The sequence below is a fragment of the Megachile rotundata genome, chromosome 15 (genome assembly GCF_050947335.1).
Source record: "Megachile rotundata isolate GNS110a chromosome 15, iyMegRotu1, whole genome shotgun sequence".
NCBI lineage: Eukaryota > Metazoa > Arthropoda > Insecta > Hymenoptera > Megachilidae > Megachile > Megachile rotundata.
This window is the reverse complement of record NC_134997.1, coordinates 12,384,218-12,410,400: the sequence shown is the minus strand read 5'-3', so window position 1 is coordinate 12,410,400 and position 26,183 is coordinate 12,384,218. Positions and strand designations below refer to the sequence as shown.

The 26,183-nt window shown below is 43.2% G+C and overlaps 1 protein-coding gene across 1 annotated transcript in view; it reads right to left on the bottom strand.

Moving 5' to 3' along the window:
• The window catches only part of GABA-B-R2 (gamma-aminobutyric acid type B receptor subunit 2), a 71,148-nt gene that overhangs the window by 4,101 nt on the left and 40,864 nt on the right, over positions 1-26,183 (bottom strand). Inside the window, exons 3-16 of the mRNA XM_076540267.1 lie at positions 3,295-3,432; positions 3,070-3,237; positions 2,834-3,009; positions 2,576-2,753; positions 2,272-2,505; positions 2,128-2,188; positions 1,836-2,070; positions 1,398-1,638; positions 1,216-1,338; positions 1,027-1,137; positions 677-901; positions 425-607; positions 269-371; positions 44-209 (exon numbers count right to left, since the gene is read on the bottom strand). Coding sequence (XP_076396382.1) covers positions 44-209; positions 269-371; positions 425-607; positions 677-901; positions 1,027-1,137; positions 1,216-1,338; positions 1,398-1,638; positions 1,836-2,070; positions 2,128-2,188; positions 2,272-2,505; positions 2,576-2,753; positions 2,834-3,009; positions 3,070-3,237; positions 3,295-3,432 — 2,342 coding nt within the window. The remainder of the gene's footprint in view (positions 1-43; positions 210-268; positions 372-424; positions 608-676; positions 902-1,026; positions 1,138-1,215; positions 1,339-1,397; positions 1,639-1,835; positions 2,071-2,127; positions 2,189-2,271; positions 2,506-2,575; positions 2,754-2,833; positions 3,010-3,069; positions 3,238-3,294; positions 3,433-26,183) is intronic.

Below are 26,183 nucleotides of genomic sequence, written 5' to 3'. Positions count from 1 at the left end.
CGATTGCAATCGCTGCGATATCGAACTCGATGAAGGTACGTACTTGGCGACGTGCGAGTCGGCCGTGCTCGTGGCCGTGGCCGTGGTCACGGTCGTGGTCGCGGTCGTGGTCGTGTTCGCGTAGTCGCCTTCCGGTTGGGAGATGGTGGTGGAGTTGAGACTGCACATCGACATTGAGATATCCGTTGTCTCGGTGGTGACCGATAGACCTGCGGCGATAAAAACGTGGAGAACCGTCGCATGACACGTTGGATACACGTTGGATTACCTTCTTTCTTGATCGTCGTGCCCTCTTGCCGCGGGACCGTCAGCCTGTCCATTGCCTCTTGCGTGTTCGTCGCCGCTTGATCGTCCAGCCTTCTTAGAAATGCCTGTAGAAAAATCAATGTAGACTCTTTCGTATCGCTTGAGCAGCGAGGTTTACCTGAAGTTCCGAATCCTTCTCCAAAAGTTGCGTACGAAATTTTTGATTCGCCAGCGTAGCCTCTTTCAGACGCTCTTCCAACTCGCTGATGCTCGAGTCCCGCCTCGTCTTCGACATCGGTCGCAGAGTGGCTCTGATACGTTTGTCTATCGCGCCTTGAGGATTCCTTCGTAGTTCTATGAGCTGACGTGGAAAACACTCTTAGCTTGCGCGTACGGAGGTACAGGACATAGAATCTGCGTTTTGCGCTACCTTCGGTACGAAAACCAGGCAGAGGGTAGCCGTGCTGCAGAATATTATGAACACCGCCAACATAATGAACATGGCGTCCTGTTTGTCGGCCAGCACGAAGCTTATGGCTGCTCCGGTTACGCACATGATCACGACGTTGTACACGCTCATGCCTACGTATTTGCTGTCGTTTAACGCCGGGATACTGACGTGCCTCGTTTCCCATGCTAGGAAAGCGCCGAATATCTGAAACGCGCGAAATCGCGTTATCGTCACGTCGAATTTCATGGAAAAAGTTCGTGACTCCCGCTCGTCACGTTCCGAAGGAAATATCAGGGCGCGGATCGATTATTCCCCTACAGATTACGTACCATTAACAGTCCTTTGTACGCGTATATACACCCTAAATACACGGTCATTCGATTACTCTGACAGTATTCGTTTTCGGGTATAATGATGATGTCTTCGCTGGAGGGATGAGGCTGAAAAGAAGAGAAACGCGGGAGAGACGTTATTCGATCTAGTCTTTATTCGGTCGTTTCATACCGCAGAGAACGTACATAGGGTTCCATTTGCTTTGTTTCTCTATAAAATGGATCGGCGACTTGCCACGTGGTCATAATCCCCAGATCGATAACCAACAATACACCGACCACCATGAACAACTGATAGTCTTTTATGACCTATAATATAGTAGAGTAGATTAGTAGCAGAGTAGATATATGGACGACGATCGACTCACCTTTTTGTTGAGCTTAACGTCGGTGAAGATGGAATGTACTCGCCAGGTTTTCGAGAACATGGAACCAAAGGCCAACGAGAAACCAGCCATCAGTAGCCATGCTCTGGCGGTGCAAATGTAGGGAAATGCCGTTACGCTGGACAGCTGCGAATCTAACCCAAGGAAAATTACACTGCTGTAGGTCAGCATGCATCCGACGATAATGAGGTTGTTTAAATGCGGCGATGACATTTTTATGTATCTGAAACGTCGAAGATGACCGGACATGAGAAGAAAGACAGGAGAAATACACGGGTAAAAGGGAGACGCGATCGATCGTTTTATCCTTCGAAATTATTCGGAGCGCGATGTCCATCGTCGTCCGGTTACCGACGTAAAACGCAGAGCGTACAAGCGTGAGAACTGGAAATTCGAAGGAACCGTCTCTCGAATAGTCACCTTTGATTTCTATATTTAATATTGATGGCAAGAAAAATGGCCGCCATGACGATACCCACGCTAGCCGCCGACGCGAGCACCGCGTAGATGGTAATATTTACAGTCGAGTGCTCGATCATGTGAAGGGTTCGATCTTTCGGCGGTGATCTTCCTCTCCAGACCAGCGGCTCGCCTCTGCTCAGGTCCAAGATACCGGACACACCGTCGTACTCCCCTACCTTTACCTCGCTGTCACCTGCGATAACACGCGTGCGAATATTTCACGGCTACGAAATTCCTTTCGAGTACTCACTTTGAAACTGCTTCAGCAGGATGTACGCTTTCCGTTCGTTATCGTAGAAACGCACGGGACCCTGGAAACAGTATCTCAGTTCATCGCGTAATTTCTTTCGGCGGAATTAACGATTCGCTAATCGAATCTATCGATATTACCGACCGTCACACCCTCGAAGCTGGTGTTTCTGAGCGCTTCGAGGAAAAGCTTCTCCCACAGCGCATCCCTGTATCTGAAATCCGATATAGTCTGATTGCGACGGTAGTGCCTTATTCTGCGCGCCACGTGTTGTATGGCCAATGCGACCGCCCATATGCCGTCATACGTGTATCCGTGAAACCTCGAATATTCTGTGCCTCGTCTCGAATCGTATTCGACTCGATATTGATCCGGCGTCTGAAAAGCGACGATCGAGAGCGTTCAGAATACGAGAAGCTTCGATTGACGATTCCCTTTTGTTACTCACGATTCCAGCTACGGTGTACCGCTCCTCGGTCGTCAGCGGCAGCAAATCCGTCAAGATGGCCCCGTGCAGAGCCTCCGAGAGCTCCGCGGAGTCGCAGCCGCCTCCGGATCGAAGCCACCACTCCTCCGCGTACGTTCCCATGATCACCCACTGATACTTTCTCCCGAACATCCCGAATCTGTAAACCGCGGTCCAAAGATTCTGTGTTCCATCATCGCTTACCGATGTAAGTAACTTAATGACATCGCATCGACTTACTTGTAGGCCTCGCAGAATATTCGTCTAGCCCAGACTTCGTTAAAATTGCCTAAAATTATCCTAACGTCCTTCTCCTTGAGCTTCTCGAGGGCCGTGGTGACCTCCGTGGCGAAACTCTGCGTCTCCACGACCTCCATCTTGTTGTCGTCCAAATCGGCGACCAGTCGATTGTGCGCCTATAAAAAAGCCTCGACGTGAACGACAGGTTGACAACAGGGTGTCGGAGGAATACTCACCAGGGCGTATCTCGGTTCGTTTTGATAAATCGTGCCGACTCTGGTCCAATTGAAGTGTATCAAAAGAGCTACGCGAGGAGCGTTGAAAGCGTTCTCGGAGGGTACCACCCTAAAGAAATTCGGGAAGCTGTTGCTGGTGAACATCGGGTGCGTGTCGGCGTAGCTGAGCTGCAACGGAAAACTCGAGTATTGGCAAGGTTCATTAATTGGCTTTCTGCCACTCACCTGCGTTAGACGCCAGTGCTTGGACGCTTTCGCGATGGGATCGGTGACGTGGGTGCAGGCTGCTCCGAACAGCATCACCTTGTGCGGTCCGCTGTGCATCATATCGAAGAACGCCTTCACTCCGACGGCAGTGTTGCACTGGAACAGAAGGTTTCTCTGTCTGTCGTGTTCGATAAAAAAAGAAGCGCAAAGTGCACGATTTTTGATTCCCACGCTGCCATTTGTCGCGACCTAGCCCATTTTTATTTACGCGGTAGCGCATACCGCATTTGCATGGTACGAGCGTGCCCGAGTATATTTTACGACGAGGCGCTCGAGGAAGCGGCTCGGTAACAAATCCCGCGTGTCAAAGCGATGTTTCCGTTTCTGAGGGATACTCGAAGACGAGCAAGCGCGTACGGTTGACAGCCGTTGGAAACGAGAACAGGAGTTAACGTTCGCTGGCGCTTATCGCTGCCTTTTCAATCGGTACGTATCGTGGAAACTTTTCCCGCGTACCACAAGGCGTTGAAAGATTAATCGTACGCTAAAAGTACCAATGTCAGAATGTAGGACACGTCTTATTTTCACAGGCGAAATGTCGCATCCTCGAATAGTCTACGGTCTATAATTACGAACGATTTCGATTCCGGAGGGAAAGAATTTTAGACTTCGAATTCCTCGTAAAGAATCCGCTTAAACGTTTCCCATTGTTCCTTGTACGTTTGCATAGGCTGTCTCACGATTACCCTTGGAACAATAGCTTCGTTCGAATCGTATTTGCCAAGTTAGTCGATAGATAAACGGAAGCGGAAGATACGGTGCGTGCACGTGACAGACGCACCAGTATATTGCATTTTGGATACCACAAACGGCATATCGAACTCTCGCCGATGTATGCGCGCAAGGGAAATTAGCAACTCCTCGTGGATCGGTGTACCGTGTACACTAGTGCACGGGTTGGCCCAGTGAACTCGTTTCGAAGCATTTAAGCTCGAGTCACCGTTATTAATTAAACGTTTACGCCCGTCGTTTACCATCCGTGCTCGATATATCGGCCTTTGCCATCTTGGCGTTAACTTCGTTAAAGATTCCATTATCTTTCGCTCGTAACTACCCATATTTATTAGTCGCAACGTTGCTTCAACTTTAATCGCGACACGGATGCTGTAAGCCGATGAATATTTCGCGATGTTCCCACGAATTTCGGCTCGTAAAAATATCAAGCGAAACTTGTAGATCCGTAACGTCGATCGCTAAATCTGCCCGGTGTTATCTGCAGTCTCACACGCCACTGGACAAGAGGATTAAGAACCGAGTCTGTTCCATTATTTTCTTTTATCGCGATCGCTGCTATTAATTTCGTCAAAGAGCTACTTTCCGCGGACGAGCAAGTTCTTTCGAAATCGAAGCTTGACGTCGTTGAACCTTTGGGTGCATTTCACGAGTGAGACTCGTCATCTGTTCACTTGGAAGTTACGGCCAAGTTATTCATCTGACTCGTCATTGGAATTTAAGCATTAGACTAGTTGGTTCTTGTTCTATGAAAATATTTCTATTTTGTTTCATTTATATACTTATTTATATTTCCTAAAATGCTGTCTTAAAAATATATTTATATCAGCAATGTAAATATATTCCATATAAAATGTATTACTTTTACATTTTAATCCATATAGCAACAAATTAAATCCGTCCCATGGGCATAAAAATCTTCAAACAATTTGAAACAAGCATTTTTAAACTGATTCTATAACACAATAATTAAAAAATGAATTATTATATTAACTATAATTTTCAAATTAATATAATGATTAGAAAATTTGAATTAATATAATAATTAGAAAATTACAATAACTGTTCGCTTTTTATTTTACCTCCTATACTGACTACGCATTGAGGTAAATATACAGGGTGTCTCACAATTAGTGTAGGTCCTTTAAATGGTAGCTGACGTGATTCTGAATAAGATTTCCCTTTGCAGAAATGGTGTGCGAAGCTTCGTTTTTGAATTATTAAGATAAAACGCGGAGCAAGATTATGCGCGCGCAGCCGCAAGAGCGGTAGCTTCGAACATGGCGGCTGCGCATGCGCAGTCCGCGTTTTTCCTGAATAATTCGAAAACGAAGCTTCAAACCTTATTTCTGCAAAGGGAAATCTTATTCAGAATCACGTGAGCTACGTGTTAATGGACGTTGGCAAAAATTGGGAATGCAATGGAGTTTCATACCTTAATAAATTGGTTCTATGTGAATATTTCTATTTTGTTTCATTTATATTTCGTAACTAAAGTGCTGTTTTAAAACTATATTTATATTCGGTACTCAAAGAGTTAACGTTTAGGAAATTCTTCGTAGTTCATCAAATTAGAGGTTGGAAATCAATGCACGGCTTGTTTCGTCCTGAAAAGATACGTGCAAATAGGGTGGCGTAATTTTAGAAACGTCGAAAGGATAGTTACCGAAGAAACGATCCGTTTATCTCCGGAATTCGATCTAGAAATTGAAGCGACGTTCTCTATGCATTTAGTTGCGAAAGTTCCTCGAAACGGAAGCGACGAGTATAATATCTTGAATGTCTGTTTGCCGAGCGACGATCCGAGCGCAAAGGACCAATTCCAGACTCCTTCCGGAGACTCTTTCGAGCGGCAACGGGGTATGTTTGCGCGAAAACTTTCCCCGTCTTCGATTGCTCGAATTTCGCGAACATGACCCAAATATTTGTACGAACGCGCGTACATCTGGAGGAGCGGGTCCTTCGTATCGTGGATCTGGGAAAGCGGTAAATTTAGCGAAACCAGTGTCGCGTGCCAGCGTGCCGCAGCTATCCGATAATAATCGGAATGGTCGCTATTGCTTCGTCCGCGTTCGATCGGAAGTGACGACGAGTTCTCTTCTTCCTTTTAATCCCGATTCGATGCGTACGATTGTACAACGGATAACGTGGGTTTAAGGAACGAATAAAAATGCAAATTCCGGTTGCCGGAAACCGTTTCGCGCGACAATGACAAAGTTTGCGGAAAGTTTTATCGGATCGTTCGCGAAGATAATTCCTCGGCGCGTGTTCGAAGGAACTTGGAACAGAAACTCGGACTGGCGTGCAACGTTCCAGGATGTTTCAAATGCCTCGTATCGTTCGGAGGATCCGCAACGCCGTCGATTCATCGCCGCCCGTCGCTATAATTTTACGTAACCGAATCTGCACGAATTCCAACACGAGCTAATTCGCGTATGCGTTTTCCAGGAAGATCGAGGTGCTTCAAAATGGCGGGAAATTCGAATCGCTTTGTCTGAGACTCGTAAAAGTTTTACGTGGGAAAAGTTGTGAAGTCCCAGAGCGAACTTTGATTCCGCAGAGAAATAGAGATAAACTCCATGGAAGCTAATTAACGAAATGGAAATCTGAAATCCGAGACCGTGCGTTGGCAACAAATTTTGCTTTTTCGTTATTACTCGTATCGAGCTCGTATCGTTTGTTCCGTGAAAGGTATTTTTCGGTTATTCTGTTGGATGGAAACTTGGATTCAATTACTTTGGGTTCTTTTTCCGTGCCGGCAACAGCGAGATAAAAGGTATCAGGAATTACAAAAGTTTCAGCAGAGAGGAATAAAAAGCAAGAAATTTGTCGTTTATTCGATTCAAAGGGAAACGAAGTAGCCGGACTCGTTTAGAGGGAAAGAACGCGTCGAAGTCGTTGAACGAAAGAATCCGCTTGGTCGAACACCGGAACGTCTGCCGAGCTTCGACGATTATTTACGGATCTCGAGGTATTCGCGATTAAAATAATTTTGCGTCCGGTGTCCGTTTTAATCGCCGACGAGTACCGATATCCGATATCTAACCGCAAACTTTTAATTAAAAGTGGAGCAACTTTATATCAGCTAATTGAAAACTACAATCTCTGAACGTCGAGGTAATTATTCCGGCTTCTCGAAACTGGACGAGTCTACTCGTCGACGTTGTTTTCGTCGAAAATGATTCGCGAAAGTACTCGATAATCAAAGAATTCGTCTACGAGGCAAACGAAACGCGGTTATACAATGAAAAATTTCGTTTGGAATCCCATTATGGTCTCGACGAAACTTGCTATCCTGGATTATTAACGAATTTGCGTGGGTTTTGACATTGTTCCGGTTATATCTACCGATAGGTCAAAGGTCGCGGGCAGGTGTGCGAGTATGCGCGCTCTGTGCTATGCATATTTAAATGCACCGTGATAAATTCGAGTAACTGCAATTTATTCTATAGCGTTTGGGATAAGAGTTTATGTTTTCAATTATCTCAGCAAGAACACTTATCGATTAGTGATACAATCTTTTATATAATTCAACTTCCTCGATGAGTAGGCAGAACGTTATCTTCAGATTACGAGGTTATGATTGCGATATTTGTTGTTTAGTTTCCTGTTTTGGATCATTGATAAAAATGGACGGAAATTAGTACTTCACGGAAAGCGATAGCGAAAGTAATTTCGTGTTGGATGCTGCGTGCGTGCGCGCGCAGGCCCGCGAAATTTGAACGATGCTACAGCGAGAAGGAATGTTTTCGATATTAACGAAAGATTGGCAATAAAAATATTCAGTATAGGTACAATAATATAAGTAAATATTATTGTACATATATTTATTAATGAATGTAACAAATATTATTGTACAAGTATATACATACAAGTATCAAATTATTATTTAATCTGTTGACACGTAATTTTCTAGACAATCGCACAGCTGCTTAATGTACAATATTATAGAATATAAATTATTATAGAATTAGCTAAAAAATGTTTACTTCAAATTTTGTTGCAAAATGTTTACTTCAAATTTTGTTGCCAAATGTTTACATCAATATTGTATTAAATGGCAAGTGAGAGTCAAAGAGTAAAAATGAAAATGAATTTTGCGACACAAAATTAACGAGCTTCCTCGAAAATATTTGTAGCTTTACAAAGTGGTTAAGGAATAGAAGGAAGGAAGGAAGGAAGGAAGGAAACAAGGGTTATAAGAAAAACGAGTAAAGTAGCCGGACAAGAGTTGGTCGGTTAAATAGCCGTTAGCTATTTCCAACTCATGGAACGGTTCTCTCTTCGCATAAATTCTGAACGAGCCTCGACTTTTATTTTACTTCGTCCGAGGATTTCGTTCTATATCGCGCAAAACACCGGCGAGTTTTCGTCGAATTAACTCACACCCGCATCAATTACAATTACGTCGAGCGTATTTTACGCGAACATTTTCCACCCTTTCATCCCTCTTTTATCGAACCGTAGGTTCATCGCACTCGATTCGCTTTCTTCGCGTACCCCGCGATTCGCTTCTTTCGTTAATTAAAAAAAACCGATACACGCGGAACAAGGAATGGAAAAACCGAGACGAACAATCGGAACAACGAAGTCGAAGGAAGACCGAACGGGGGACAATAAGGGTAGGCAGAAACCGGGAGAAAGGAACGAACGCCGAAAGCGAACAAAGAGAACGCGTCGTTGCACTCGAAGCGAACAAAGGAAAGAGATTCCGTGCAAAGACGAGTGATGGACATTTCGAAAACGCGCAACGAAGACAAAGAAAAATGCGAACCACGAAACCCTAGCTGCGAAATTGGGATCGCAGAGTTTTTCTACGACGTGAATTCGATATCAGGTATTTGATACGCGGACTCTCTGGACTTAAATCCATTTCCCTCGTGGACATCGAGCGGAACGAGCCGTGCAAAAATGTCTCGATTCCACGATTTCCGTTTCCTTCGCTCCGTCGATATTTTATTCCGCGTCGTTTCACGGGCCTCCACGAGAAATAATCGGGATATATATTGGAAAATTAAGCGTATATACGAACACTAGTGCAAATACATAATAGTTTATAGACGGAAAATATTCAGATAGATGCTAGTAGCACGTACAATAGTTTATTACTGTAATATGCTCTGAATGCGGAGTTTGATGTGGTTTAACACTTGGCTGCACGAAACAATTCAACACGTGCAAACATATGCAATTATATGCTATAATAATTATTAAAGCAATCTTCGATCATCACACAAAGGGTGTACTAACTTTCGACATTCTGTGAACACTGCATGTACATACATAATAACATACACATGTGTGGCCATTGAAGCTAAAGCGTCGACTAAGATGTTGCAAGGGATGAAAGTCAGTTTAGAAAATTATAAAAGTGTGATCCTATAAGGGTGTGTATCTCCAAGGTCCCATATTGAAAAGTCACATTTAGTCACATACATTCTTGATCCTCGAACCAAGTATTCGAGTGGCTCCAATAAAATTAAGGGTACTATTCATAAATTAGTCTACAAGAACTCGAAGGGAAAAATCGATACCGAGTTGCAAAAAAAGCCAGATCGATTTAACGAAGGAGATAAAATGAATTTTTCAAAGTCCATGTCTTCTCTTTTCCTTTGCCGTCCAAACTCTCCGATGGAAAAATAATCGAGCCGCGGCTGGCGCGGGTTACAGAACGAGGCCTGTTCTCCAGGGAAGAAAAGCCGGCGTGCGAAAGAAACAAAGCGGCTTTGAAGCGCCTCTGCATAGAGACGCGTTTCTAACCCTTTCTCTTTATCACGCTATTTCACCGACAACGAATTCTTCTCGTCGATTAACGCGGTCGAATACGAGTATTGCCAAATTACTCGTAGCGAAAGCGTTTCCAATCGAATCGAGCGTATTTCGAGCCATTGTAATTGAAATAAGTTGGTCGCGGCAACCGAATCGGGATTACGTTCAACGAGGGACGCGTAAATCCTTGCATCCGGTCTCCTGTCAAACTTCGTGAATTACGTCAAATGCAGTTCGCCAGGTAAAACGCTGCCACGAAACTTCGTGCATCGTGCGCGGGTAGAAATCGTTCAAGAGGTTCCTTGCTTAAATTAATTATGCTATCGTAACTTCTATTCGTCACGTTTGTTTAAATAAAATGGAAACTGTCTTTATAAATCATGTACTGTTTGAAAATTGTTTTTAAGCGACTTGGATGTGTGTATGGTTCAAGGATGTGATTAAATGGGACTCTTCTAGTCACACAGTGTATGTACATATAGTACTACACATATGGTATTTATATGTGCATGTATGTATAGTAAAATGACTTCTTCAAGAAAAACATATGGTACTTATATGTACATGTACATATAATAAAACTGATTTTTTCAAGAAAAACATATGGTATTTATATATACATGTACATATAAAATTGACTTCCTTAAGAAAAATAACAGTCTGGGTCTACAACTTGCAAATTATACATTGCAGATGTTTGTCCAATTAGCCCTTACATTTTTTCTTTTCATTTAAAAAGTCTATTACTTTTCTGGCAGACTGTGTAGGATCGCTCCTTGAGTACTTGCGAGAAAGGCAAGCCTCATGCGCCGCCTAGCGGCGAGCATAGGAATTAAACCGTTCGAAACAGTCTGTGCAACTTGTTTGCACAAATAGCCTTTAGATTTTGAACACAGACCTGTCCCTTGACTATGGAGACAGAGTTAAGTTTTATTATAGCTCCAGTGAGTTTCAACATAGATTTTGTTTATAAATTAAAATGATATCAGTTTGAAACAGTCTGGTCAGCAACTTATTTGTACAATTAGCTCTTAGATTTAAACACAGACTTGTCCCTTGACTGTGGAGATAGAGTTAAGTTTTATTTGTAGCTCCAGTGAGTTTCAACATAGATTTTGTTTATAAATTAAAATGATATCAGTTCGAAACAGTCTGGTCAGCAAACTATTTATTCAGTTGTCCCTTAGATTTAAACAGACTTGTCCTTAGACTTGAAGATCTTGTCCCTTTGACAGACAGTTTTATTGTAGACCCACTCGCATCACTCATAAATTAAAAGAAACAGTCCAAAGTTGAGAAAAATTCTTGACACCGTAACGCAATAAATCCGGAATCTAAACACGGCTCTCCCCAGGGAGTTTCCCGTTTGATTCCTTCATTCTTCACCGAAAGATGATAAATTCAAATCTAATTTAAACGTCGTGGCGTTGACGGACGTTTCTATTTCGGTAGACCGTCGACGGATGTGGAAATCTCTGTCCTGAACAGATCTGTTATCGGAATCGATTCGTAGAGAAAGCTACTTTTGAAAATCGAGGAAGATAGCGTATTGGGAAGGACGCGTTTCGTTGATGATTATCGAAGCAACGATGGTATTCGATTAATTAGCGCCAAATCCGCATCCAACAGCAGTCGAGCACCCTCCATTACCTGTGAAACGCATTCAACTATCGTAATCCTGACGTAATTAGCAGGAGAGCGCTCGCGTTTGCAACTGCATCTACTCGATCTTGCGGGCTGTCGTTAAATTTACGCGCAATGCGAGAATCAACCATTTACACGGGTAGTCACCTCGTAGCCCTTCTTCTCGCTTCCAGGTAGAAATTAAGCTCGTTCGAGTCGAAAAAATTGGGAGTTTGTAGTGGCGGAGAATTTTAACGCGCTTGGCACCTAATGTCATTCCACCCGGCTAAATCTCCTTTGCGTTGGATCTACTTGGAAAGACTTCAAAGAAAATCCGCTCGAATCGCGTTAACCGCTTTGTATCTTTAACCGGCCATTCTTACGTTCCGTGTTTTTAAAACTGATGTACTCCCGATTATTGTTCCAGAAAGACACCGAATCGTTATCGTGACCGACGTTTTCGAGATCGAAAGCCAGAATTCCCGAATACCGTTTGACTTTGACAGATTTAAGTCTGGGATTTAGACTAACTCCAGCAACGGGGGAAATGGTCGAGATGCCCGACGATAGCCGGGTTCGAAGGGCCGGCTATCGGATGTCATAGGATTGATTGTTCGGAAAGAGACGAAGGGACGGCAAACAACCCGACATTCCCTCCGAAAGCATGGAAATTGTTCCTCTAGGATTTGCCGTTTGGTAAGAGGATTGCGAGGGACCGCGCTTACCGTGGATAGACTAAATTTATAATACTCCTTGCAGAGGACTACACGTTAAACGTTAGGGTTCACTGCCACTATTCTTTCACCCTCCGAAATTTTGTATATAGCTTTTATCTTCCGAATTACCAAATTCTGGTGTGGGTTTGGCAGCCCTCTTCAGAGGTGAAACCGTTCTTCTTAATTATCTCATAAAGTATTGATTGTACAGAAAAAGTTGTTGAACAAAAAATAAAGCTCTCGCACGGCCCCACAAAAAATGTTCTATACACTTTTCATGTAGACCTATCATTTTGGATGTTGTGAAGAAAAAAGACATTCTCTTTCTGGACAGAAGTTAGCTTGATCCTCCTGAGATGTTTTGGGTTATAACAGGCAAACTAATGGGTTTATGTAAAAGATGTATAGAACCTTTTTTGTAGAGCTTGTTGTGAGCTTCATTTTTTGTTTGAAGCTTTTTTTTCTAAAATCAATATTTTCGGAAATATTGAATGGGTCCTTTTAGGGACCATTGACATCGGTGGTCTACGTTCTACTGAATTACAGGCAAACTAATGGTTTTATGTAAAAAATGTGTAGAACCTTTTTTGTAGAGCTTGTTGTAAGCTTCATTTTTTGTTTGAAGCTTTTCTTTCTAAAATCAATATTTTCGGAAATATTGAATGGGTCCCTTCAGGGACCATTAACATCGATGGTCTACGTTCTACTGAATTACAAGCAAACTAATGGGTTTACGTAAAAGATGTGTAGAACCTTTTTTGTAGAGTTTGTTGTAAGCTTCATTTTTTGTTTTAAGTTTTTTTTTCTACAATCGATATTTTCGGAAATATTGAATGGGTCCCTTCAGGGGCCATTGACATCGGTGGTCTACGTTCTACTGAATTTGAATTTCGAGTAATTGAATTTCCCTACATATTACAGTAGCAAGGGTAGTTACTGTAGACCCTTACAAAATACTCCGAAGCTCGGTTCAACGACTCCACCGCTATAGGCAAAGTTTCAGTTGACGCATTCCCCCAGAAATAGCGATGTCTCGATTATTCATGATACGTATAACGCGTCAACGAATTCTGTTTGCCACGATCAAATTTACCCTGTGCGCGTTCTAATACTAATACTAATAAAACAGATCCCAGGTCAAGCTATCGATGAACCTCAAACGCAGTCACGAAAAACTATGTCAGTTTTGAAACTAAGTATTCACGCTTATTTTTTATTATCTCGGACCTTTCGAAAACTTGTACCTATTTATTGGAGAACTTTCTCTATATCCTGTTAATCCGGAGTTAATCGGAGCCGATCGATCCGCGAGGAAATTGATGAAATTTTCCTGTCGCGGCAAAGGAGTTTCCTCTCGGTTCGTCGATTATTAAAACGTTACGTTCGCCGTGACCAAACGAACTCTTTTTTACGGTGCTCTTCGAAAAACGCGACTGTGTTCGGGAAGAGTCGCGATACGGCGTTAATGACTTTCGATCTTGAAATTGCGTCACTGCTTACGTAAGCGCAATATCATTAAATAAGCTTTGACTCGAGAAATTCCTAGTATAACCGTCTCCCGTGACCGAGTCCCCGGAGCCCGATAATCTCCGATCTATACGTCGGGTACGTTATCTCGTCTCTTTTAATTCGTAAAATAATATCGTTCCATATACTCGGAGTCTGAAATTATCGGTAGATCAAAAATGGAGTTCGAAAATGCATGAATTTTTTTGCCAAAAATTTGCAAGCTCCGATCATTTTATTCGACAAAGAATGAAACGCGGAACAGAGAAAGAAAAATTTAAAACACAGAAGGAAAAGTACCGTGAAATACCGTAAAGAGGATCGAGCGCCAAGTGCATTTTCCATCGAGCACGATCGCTATTGTTACGTTGGCCAGCGAGAGAGTTTCCATCTTTCCCGGAGCACGCAATTTTTTCCGCCACGAGTTCGCTTTTGATCCGGATGGCCGTCAATTTCGCGAAAAGCCTCGGACGAAATCTCCCGGGAAGAATGGGCGAAACTAACTGGTTAATTTCGAGCATCGAAGGAAGAAAGGTTGCGCACGATAAAGATCGCTTTTCAACTCAACCGTTTCTTTATCGCGTTTCCCATCTACTCGAACACTTATCTGCCCTGTCCGTTCACGGATCGATCTACAAATCTATCTCTTTTGTATCGCCAGCTATTCACCCGTCAATCCGGCTATCCGTTTATCGAGTATAAACAGTCTATTATACAAATTATATTATGTTATACACTATTGTGCAAATACACTGTTTGTTCGATGTATGTAGATATCTTTAGATACTGTAACACAGTTGTGTTTCGCATGCTTGCCGCTAGGCGGCGCATGAAACTTGCCTTTCTCGCTAGTACTCAAGTAGCTCTCCTACACAGTATGTAAAAAAATAACGTAACTTTTTAAGTTTAAGGAAAACCATCTATTAAAACAATGTTATCTGTATGTATTAACTTTGACAGAATAATTAATTCACTTCTTTTTATTTAAAAAGTTATTTTTCCGACATAGTGTGTATGTAAGGGCCAATTGGGAGAAATATGTAAGTATTTGACATCGGTGGTCTACGTTCTACTGAATTACAGGCAAACTAATGGGTTTATGTAAAAGATGTGTAGAACCTTTTTTGTAGAGCTTGTTGTGAGCTTCATTTTTTGTTTGAAGCTTTTCTTTCTAAAATCAATATTTTCGGAAATATTGAATGGGTCCCTTCAGGGACCATTGACATCGGTGGTCTACGTTCTACTGAATTACAAGCAAACTAATGGGTTTACGTAAAAGATGTGTAGAACCTTTTTTGTAGAGCTTGTTGTGAGCTTTATTTTTTGTTTGAGGCTTTTCTTTCTAAAATCAATATTTTCGGAAATATTGAATGGGTCCCTCCAGGGACCATTGACATCGGTAGTCTACGTTCTATTGAATTACAGGCAAACTAATGGGTTTACGTAAAAGATGTGTAGAACCTTTTTTATAGAGCTTGTTGTGAGCTTTATTTTTTGTTTGAGGCTTTTCTTTCTAAAATCAATATTTTCGGAAATATTGAATGGGTCCCTTCAGGAACCGTTGACATCGGTGGTCAATTTGCAAGTTGTAGCAGACTGTTATTTTTCTTGAAGTAGTCAGTTTTACTATAAAATAATTTACGAAAAATACAACCAAAGTCATACTCGAACTGTGAATCAAATTCTGGTTAATCGAAAGGAGAAAAAATTCAGTGTTAACTTGAATTAAACTTGAAAGAGATGTACGAAAAATATAAGTAAAGTCATGCTTGAAGTGAGTGAAATTCGGATGATCGAATGAAGAAATTATTCGAAAGCGTTGTATATCGAAACGATGGAAGAATGAACGATTCTCGAGCGAGATTCGAAGCGTCGATACAGCAGCTGGCATCGAAACGGACAATGCGGTGCGGCGGGGCGTTAATAACGATTCGCAACGTAATAACGGTCTCGTAACATAAAATAATTGCTGTCAGGATAACAGTTAGCTTCCGAGCGAATAATCGAGCGCGTGCACGCGTAGCGACACGCAGAAATTTGTACGCGACCCATTCGGGGAGCGTCGTTGCTATTAACTAAATGAAAGAGGCGTGCTCTTCCGCGACGAGTAACGAGAAGGAAAAAGGGATCGAGAACGACGTTTTTTCAAACCTTCGACAGAGTAAAAATTCGACAGAGTTCCGAGGAAAGCGTGCTATTTGCGAATGGTTAATTAAAACGGAGTAATTTTGAATAGTTTCTTCTGACGGTGAAATTACATCCGCGAGGTTTTATTTTTAATTGGCTGTTTCTCGCACGGCTTGCCGGCGAGATGGAACGCCCTCGTCAAACGGGTGAAAACGTCGTTCCGGTAATCGGAAAACGACTTCTCGAGCAATTTATTCCGAACTCGATGCATTTTACATTTGCATTTAAATGCTTTATATTATGGCTGAAGTCGTAAATTTAGTCGATGTTTTATCGGAATACCTTTGTGTTTAAACTTGCCAAGAAGCGGATTCTGCCTTTGACCAGACCTCGAAAATCGACACGGTTATTCGAACGGACTAACGCGAAACGTCCGATCGATGCGACCGGGAGGGATACGTTTGAAAGGGCGGCGAAAAAACTTTGATCAGCTTGGATGGTCGTTAACGCGACACCGATTAAACAGGATAAAACGCGCGCAAACCACTCGTACGGTTGGTAACGATCCATAGAATCGCGTAATTAAGCGTAACCAAAGGGAATCGCTTGTGATTAACCAAGCTCGTCAATTTCCCCGCTATAGAATTTCTAATATCTCGATTCGGGGCTCGTTTTTACCGGAAAGAAAATCCTCGATACAAGCTAGAAGGCTCATGTTGAACTTTAAGGGGGGGGGGGGGGGGGGGGGTAATAGCGTGGTTCGGCCAACCGGTTATCTTTAATTCGCTAGAGAGATGGAACGTTACTCTAACACCGATTGAAGCTGTGGTTTCACTTTTACGCCGCTAGGTGGCGCATGAGACTTGACTTTCTCGCTAGTACTCAAGAGTCTCTTCTACACAGTGTGTCGGCAAAGGAACTTTACGAATTTATTGCATCTATTAAAACAATGTTATCTGACCTCCTTCATTGACAAAACACAATAAGCATTAGTGGAATTAACGAATAAACTTTTAGCGTTTAATTATACCTGAAACTTCGAAAATGCTATACAAAAAATTCACAAATATCAGCTTATTTTCATCCGTCTATTGCGCCCCTTAATCGATTCCGATGCTGCACGAGCGTTGCGTAACGATCTCCGGCCAACTGCTTTCGAAGACGCATCCCTCGATAACGAGGTAAAATTTCTCCTCCGATAAGCTGATCTCAACAGCTGCTCAGCTTGGTCACAACGATACTCCGGACCTCTTTGTTCCAAAATGGCGGTAGAAACGAAAGAAGTAGTTTAAAAGTTATTTAGAGGGCAAGAGGCGAGAGGAGAATTTTCGAGAGAAAACACACGCGAATAGGAGCAAAAACAGCTCTCTCCATTCCGCGTCCACTCGAGATTTCGCTCGAGATTACTCATTGTCGCGAAAAACCGATACACGAAACTTTACGTTCGCGGAGTACTCGCGACACACCGCCAGCCAATTAAACGGCCCATTTATTATTTTCTTTATTTCGTGGCTTCTCGCATTTTTCTTTCCGTTCTCGCGTCGAACCCGTAACGAAGCGGCGTGCCTTAATTCCCGTTTAAATCGCAGCCATCGAGCGACGCGACGTGGATTAAGCGTGGCTTCCGTATCGATCGGATGGGATAAAACTCTGCGTGACCGTTTTCTATTTACCCCGTTATTCTTTTAAACGCAGGGGTTAATTTCCCCGTTTCGCCATTTGTTTCCGGGTAATAGCGATGCGCCTCAATTATCCGCTTTGTTTCGTCTTTATCGCGTAATCGGTTCGCTGAATCTCTGCGAATGGTCGACAACTGGATTTCACGCATTTTTTTCGATGGGAAGATTAATAGGTTACGTACACCGTAAGACTCCCCGAATTATCGCGTCTCGAGGAATTTAATTATTGCCTAACCCACGGGCCGCGATAAATTAAGCGAGAGCGCGCTTATGACCGTTAATTCTCTCGAAGCTCCTCTCAAAAGGACGCGACCTATTTATTTGATTACGGATCCTCGTGGAAATATTACGGAGGAAATTTTATTATACCCCGATCCGAATTTCCGAATGGGGAATAAAAAGGTACAACACTCGTCAATTTTACTCAATTCGGAATTATCGTACACTTTATTTTAATATTCCAGTTCTGAAATAAATTATGTTGCACAAAGTTTCCGAGGTATTTTGGGAACTTCCGGCGCAATCCGCTTGCGTTCATATCCGGCAAGAATTTACGATTAACGAAGCACGTTAATACCCGTCGATTAACGGATTCGCAACGTCGAGGCTTAACCCGAATTCTCGTAATCCTTCGTTCGTTCACGCGACATTTCCTGCTAGCTTTCGAGCTTCGATATTTCCCCGTCGCTAATTACGAGTCGGTTTTGTCTCGGTTCGAAGATGCAGGTCCGTTGTCTGATCGCAATTTCCGCCTCCGGATCGAACGTTATTAAGTTAGACGCTTCGATCGGTTCCAGATACATTTTCCTCGAGAGGCAGACTTTTCTCGAGTTATTCGCGCGAGGACAATGCGCGTAATTCGTAAGGCAAGTTGTTTCGTAATCGGAGGTCTCGACACCGCTTTCTTTCCGCTTTTCTGCTCCCTTTCCTCCCGCTCGTTACGCGCTCGCGCTAGTTGCTCGATCGGCGTTCCAGTTGAAACGGAGTGATTACGTCGCCAAAGCTCGTCTTTGTTCCACACTCGTTTGTCTCAGCGTTTACAAGACGGTGAGCGACAGACCGGACTACCTTTGACGGATATTTGACGTAGATTTTCAGATTTTCGTTTTCAACTCCTCATATCGTGTCACTCGTGACGCACACAACAGTTGACTCGTTCTTTCATTGCAATTGAATTTTCAATTTCATGTAATAATGTGTACGATCAAGGATTTGGTAACTTTCTTCAGTTGCAGTAATTAGTAGCTAGTTGTGATGACACAACCAGCTAGAAAATTAGGTTAGGTTTGGTTGACAACGTAGAGTCTTTACCGCCATCTTGTCAACTTGTCACTCATATGTGATGTGCATGGTTGATTTTATAAATTCGACCAGGAGGTTTAACAACTGCAGAATGTAGCTTCTACGAGTGCAGTATTTATCAGTAGATTTTAATATAGTAGCCACGTATTTTTGGACAGCAATAAATATAGCAGGTTTGAGAAAATCAAGTTTTTGAAGCTGCAAGTTTAAAACAGATGCTAATGTAATTAAGATAGCTGTGAACAAGATGGCCGTCAATAAAGATGGTCGTAGACAAACAAGATGGTCGTAGATAAACAAGATGGCCGTGAGCAACAAGATGGCCGTAAGTAACAAGATGGCCGTACACAAAGAAAATGGCTGTAAACAAAGAAGATGGCCGTCGACAAACAAAATAGCCATGAGCAACAAGATGGCCGTAAGTAACAAAATGGCCGTACACAAAGAAAATGGCTGTAAATAAAGAAGATGGCCGTCGACAAACAAAATAGCCATGAGCAACAAGATGGCCGTAAGTAACAAAATGGCGGTACACAAAGAAAATTGCTGTAAATAAAGAAGATGGCCGTCGACAAACAAAATAGCCATGAGCAACAAGATGGCCGTAAGTAACAAAATGGCCGTACACAAAGAAAATTGCTGTAAGTAAAGAAGATGGCCGTCGACAAACAAAATGGCCATAAGTAATAAGATAACCTAACCTAAGAGTATAATGAGTACCGTCGAAGACTATGGTGACCATAAATCCTATAGCTCTTGCACAGTTATACCACTCCATCGAACCTAACTTAATCGAACCTAACCTGAAAATATAATGAGTACTGTCAAAGACTATGGTCCCCATAAATCCCATAGCTCTTACATAGTACCTCTCCATCGAACCTAGCCTACTCGAACCTAACCTACTCAAGCCTAACCTACTCGAACCTAATCTAACCTAACCTGAAAGTATAATGAGTACCGTCAAAGACTATGGTCCCCATAAATCCCATAGCTCTTACATAGTACCTCTCCATCGAACCTAGCCTACTCGAACCTAACCTACTCAAGCCTAACCTACTCGAACCTAATCTAACCTAACCTGAAAGTATAATGAGTACCGTCAAAGACTATGGTCCCCATAAATCCCATAGCTCTTACATAGTACCTCTCCATCGTACCTAACCTACTCAAGCCTAACCTACTCGAACCTAATCTAACCTAACCCGAAAGTATAATGAATACTGTCAAAGACTATGGTCCCCATAAATCCCATAGTTCTCACATAGTTGTACTATTCCATCGAAAATTGATCGAAGAGTCTAATTACGAGAGAAAGAGTCTAGTACGAAACCGAGCGGAAGTTTTCTTAAAAGTCCAATAGCCTCGAGCGTAATTTCATCGGGCCGTTGAAAATCCCCCGACAAATTGCCTCGGTGAATTTCGATCCCGTTTCCGTTTCGATTCCGTTTCAATTTCATTAAAGCGCCTACTCTCGCGGTTCGTTCCGAAGCTGTCGCGTCGCGTCCTTACACCGATCGTTCTTCTCTGCTCGACCGGTTCGCCGCCCACTCGAATAACCCGTGTTCGACGAGTCGAATTTTTATTCAGCCCGAACGTGCCGCCGAAGAATTACAACGAAAAACAGAGAAACTGATCGTTTAACGGAGGTTTTCGGATACGACCGATCGGGCAAATAATGTTCAAACGCGACAACGGCTCTTTGTGAGCGATTTGCGCGGATGGCTGGTGAATCTATACTCTTTTTGTTTGTTGCCACACGAAGTGTCTTGAAACCTTAAAAAAGTCCCGGGTAAATTACGCAAAAGTTTTTTGAGACTTGTCAGAAATAGTGAACGACCTCGAGCGATAACACGCGATAAACAGGGAATCACCGGTCTGGATGTTGCGCGACTAGATTAGTTTCTTCCGATGACTGGCGAGAAGCGATCACAATCAGCGTGTTAATGTTAGACCGAGTTCATATCGAGCGTAGCGGCGATAATCTCGGGTGTTTGCCGAGTCAGACGCTCCAAACATCCGAGGCGTCGAGGCGTTACATTCGCAATCGGAACTTCGTCGAATTCGAATCGTTACGCGAAATGACAAGCTATCGTCGATAGATCAATAAACGAGGCGAAAGGAACAGCGAGAGATTCGCGGTAAGGAAAAGCGCAAGACGTTGCAGGACGATCGACGAAACCGAGCATCCTCGCTGCTATTGATTTTCCACGCGGTTCAGTAACGCTCTGCGCGCAATAGCGTCTTGCGAACGGCTCGTGGAATTTGACGGCGAAAGAAGAAAAATGTTGTTAATCGAGTTTGGACGATTCTCCGCTCGGTTAATCGCGATTTCCTTTTCTTCTTTCCTGAGATAACGGCTTTGTCCGATGGCGTATTAAAGTAGCGGGTTAATTTCCGCGGAAAAAATTCGAGCGACCCTGTTCGCCTCGGCGAGCGTCTGCCTCGGTTTACCCCGAATTCGTTCTTCCATTAAATTCGAAGAGAAGCAGACATTATGAAAAGCCGCGACTCTTGGCTCGATTCGCCCGTTTATTTTTTCGAGCGACGCGTTCCGTTTTCGATCGCGAAACAGAGCCAACCGGGTTTGATATTCGTCGCTCCAATTTGCACTCGCGGATACGACGCAAACTTTTGGAGCTCGACGTGCGGAGGAAATGAAAACAAAGCGGGGGTGAGAGTTACGTTAACCGACTTATTTATAGGCAAACTTTGTCGATAAAGTTTCCACTAGACGCCGAACGCGACGTCTGTCGCGACCTTTTTCCTACATCGAATCGGCTCGATTCAATTTTTACTACTACAAATTAGGACGACTCACTATTTTAACCCCTTACACTATTTTGTGACTCGTAACTTTGGGTATGGACAATTTTACTCGAGTTTCGAATGCATTTCAATTTGGAGTCCGAGTATAATTTGCATAGTAAACTGCATGATACAAAATTCACGTAACGTTTCAAGTTTCTGGGTCTGTTTTCATGTTATGGCTGAAATTAGACAGTTCTGGCAGACGCACTTGATAAGAATATCTTAGTGCAAGAGGTTAAGCTTGTATTTTTATTTTGAGAAGCAAAGATACATCTGTGTTGAGTCACTGGGACTACAAGTCTTAACATCGACCTGTCTATTGAGTCTGGAGATAATTATCTTAATTACAATTGGGCAAATACGTTATTCAATGCACTGTGTAGAAGTGCTCCGTGAGTACTAGCGAGAAAGTCAAGTCCCCTGCGCCGCCTAGTGGCGTAAGAGTGAAAGCTCGAGTTAACTCGCAGAGAATTAGCAATTCTGAAAAACCACTCTCCATATTTTTCCCCCGATGTACTGCTCGAAACCATCCCTTCTGAATTTCAACGATTCGACTGATTTTCCCTGCCGTTTCGATTACCCGAGTAAACACGCCTATAATTTAAAAAAGCAGATAACCCAGAGAAAACGTGGTCGTTACATCAGCCGTATGGGCGTGGAACAATTTCAACTCGGTTATTAAAGTTGGAAGACGTTGCGCAAAGGAGGCTGAGTATTCTCCGAGGTTATCGGACGATGCTTATTACGTTCGTTAATCGTCTAAACGTAGGTCGAATCTATTCGCGGCTAATTAATATTTGCCGGTATCTGCGCCGTCGCAACGCTGGGGCGTTCGCGTATGCCTCGCGAGTGTTCCCACGAGATAATGTTCGTGACGTTGCCTGTTCGGCTCTTCCTAAATTAACTTTCCTCCCCTAGCCCCTTCTCCTATATTCCCCTTTTCATCTTCTTAATGACAGTTTTATCGGCAACCACGATTTTTAACGCTTCGATTCGTTAACGGACTAACCGTCTGGAAATCTTAGCTAAACACAAGGAAAGCTTTACTTTTATTTAAATATATCAGACTGTCTTTTAAAATAAATGAATTTATTGGAGGGTCGGAAGACTTTTCTTAAACGCACAGAAAAATTGTCAGCCTTTTTCTGAAGAGAAATATGAGGCTGGACAATGTGTTTATTCAATTGACTCTTTACAGGGATTTATCTATTGAGTCTGGAGATGGAGTTAAGACTTGTAGTCCCACTGGCTCAATACAGATGTATCTTCGCTTCTCAAAATGAAAATACAAGCTTAAAATGAAAATAATTTTTTCTGAAGAGAAATATGAGGCTGGACAACGTATTTGTCTAATTGGCGCTTAACAGGGACCTGTCTATTGAGTCTGGAGATAGAGTTAAGACTTGTAGTCCCACTGGCTCCACACAGATGTGTCCTTGCTTTTCAAAATGAAAATTTAAGCCATCTATTGAAAATTACAACCGGGTAAAATTGACAAGCAGCTTCAGGATAATTAACCTATCTTCGAGGGAGATGAGACAATCGCGCCTCCCAGACGGAAAGGAGTTGGACGGACTCTCGGTTGATCAAATCCGCCGCAACTACCTTCCCGACCAGGGAACGCGAACCTTCATTGTACCTTTTCTAACGTTTCGATTATTCCAAGTGCGTGAACGTTTCGAATTCTCGCGATTTCCATCGAAGACGAGGCCACGTATCACCCGTGGGAATCACCGTAGGAAACGGTCAATCGTAGGCAAAGTTATACCGTGTATCGTAGGAATCAAAGAGATCTCTCAACGGTGACGAGCGTTGCGTTATGAATATTTACGAGCGGTTTGCGAGCGATTTCGTGGGCCACGCGTTCACGAAGACTCGTGTGGAGGAAGTCGAGTAAACGAACGCTGTCAACGCGATCAAGGACCGAGGAGAATTCCATTTAATCCTCTACCGCAGAAAATTATTGTCATCTCGAATGGAAATCATAATCCTCGGCCACTCTATTTCGATCAAAACAGGACGAATTATTTCGTCCAACATTCCGTAGGTGCGCCACTCTCCGGTAACTTTCTTTCGAGTGAAAAGGCGAATCCCTTGAAAGGCGAACAATGCTTCACAGCGGAGATCAAGAGTAGCCACACCGAGTCGCGTTAAAAGAAATCTCTGAAAGGGCGCAATTGAGCGTGTCCCGGCCAACCGGTTATCTTTAATTGGATAGATCTGGCTTTGAGAGAGATGCTCGAATAGATTTACAGGAGTACGTTAACACCGATTAGAGTTGCGGTTTTGCTTTCACGCCGCTAGGTGGCGCAGGGGACTTGATTTTTCTCGTTAGTACTCGAGGAGCTCTTCTACACAGTGTGTTGGAAAAGGAACTTTTCAAATTTAAGTCATCTATTAAAACAATATGTTATAGCCATCTATTAAAACAATATGTGCCTCTTTGAAGACTGAGGTTTCACTCTTATGCCACTAGATGGCGTATGAGACTTGACTTTCTCGCTGGTACTCAAGGAGCTCTTCTACACACTATGTCGGAAAAGGAAATTTTTAAATTTAAGTCATCTATTAAAATAATATATCATAGCCATCGATTAAGCCATCTATTAAAACAATATGTGCCTCTTTGAAGACTGAGGTTTCACTCTTATGCCACTAGATGGCGCATGAGACTTGACTTTCTCGCTAGTACTCAAGAGTCTCTTCAACACACTATGTCGGAAAAGGAACTTTTCAAATTTAAGTCATCTATTAAAACAATATATTATCTTCAAACCTCCCTGACAAAACACAATAAGCATTAATGGAATCAACGAGTAAACTTGTAGCATTTAATGCGACAGAACTTTCGCCTCACCTACCCCTTTTCGGTTCTTACAATTGTTGGATTCTCTAATTGTGGGACACTCTGTATAGTTCTTGTCTATCGTTTCCATACATCCTCCCGTCTAAGGGCTAGGTGTAAGATACCACACTAACAGGTCGCGAACGAAACACTCTCCCTCTCCTCCATTTTTCCTAGCCCTTCCAGCCAGCCAAACCGTCACAGTGCATTAGAATCCTCTTCGATCAACCATCTCAAACTTCGGAAACACGAAGGCTGCGAAACAAGTTTGTTTGTCACAAGTGGGGCAACTGTCAGCGAATATACGACCCCTTGTGAGAGCAGAGAATAAAGGAGGCTGCGATAACGAAGGATCGGCTTAGAGGAAAGAAACGTTGTTTTCGTGATCCGCAGGATAACGGACTATAAAGGGAAGAGTCCTAGTCGATAACTCGAAGCGGGTCACAAATTAAATTCCGCGTCCGTCCTTTGGCCGGACTGTCCCGTACGAGATGACGCGCGATCAATTTCAGGCGTCGTCTCGGCTCTGGAAGTTTAAACGGGTTCCGCCGCTCTTTCAGCGGACTGTTTGCTACCGCCCCCGGCCGCTGAATTTCATCCTGCGCTGCAATTCAACTTGGTCATTTTCTTCTCGCTGCGCTGGCTCTAAAGCGGAGCTCCGCTTTCAGCTGCCCAAACAACTTGCTCAACCTTAAATTAAGTTTACGAGTTCTTGTCTACGAGATGTCGTTGACCGCGATACGTGGAATTGGAGGAAACAATCGTGTCAGTGGAGTAGGGGACAGAGATACCGTTGAAAACGGCTCGACATTCGGATCGAAAAGATCGGAAATAAAAGAGAGACGGCCGGCGAAAATGAAGTTTTGCCTGATCGTAAAGCAAGGCAGAAGGAAAAGAACGCGTCCCTATCGGGCAAGCAATCAACCTACATCTACGAAGTTACTACCGACAGAGTCAAAGGCAGAAGCTGGCTAGTCGACCTAGTAGGAGACAAGCGGCGCAGTTACACACCGAATCCTCGCTTCGATATCCAATAGTCGATTGCCTATCGGTCATTTTCTACGAGCTACAGTTATTGCTTTTCTATCGAGGCCCTGCCAACCGGTACCAGCTTTCGAAAAAAACACTTCGGATTTTCGTTTAGCTTCACGGTCTTCGGACAGTGTTCCTCGAAGAGTAAAACCGTAGTCGATAACGTTAAGCGGATTTCGTGCTCCTTTAGGCGGTCTAATTTCAAGGCGAACCCTCGTTACCTGCGTGTCCTCCATTAATTCGACGTTTAATCGTCTTATATCGTGAGAGCAACTGCTTTCCTGCCGGTAAAACGATAATGTAATCGCGTATCGATTATATCCTGCAAGCTCAACCACGTATGCCTCGCGTTAGGCTTCTTCCAGCCGCTCTCCACCGGGAAAATTGTCGGATCTTTTAATTGTCCCCTCGACGATCGCGTTGCGATTTTCACGGAGAAGCGAGAGTCGCGACAAAATATACCCGCTCGATATTAATCGACGTCGCGACTAATTACCTATGCTATAACCTTAATGTCCTTAATGCTCACCGGACGTATATAGGACGACCGTGTTTTAGCCTGCGATCGTCGATAGACACGAGCGTTCGGCTAAAAGATACGCTCTCCAATTCGCAATTTACGAATCAAAGTATCAAATATTTGCGCTGTACGAGTTTTTATAAAATCATCCCGTTCGATGTTTTCGAGCGCCATTTCGATGTTCA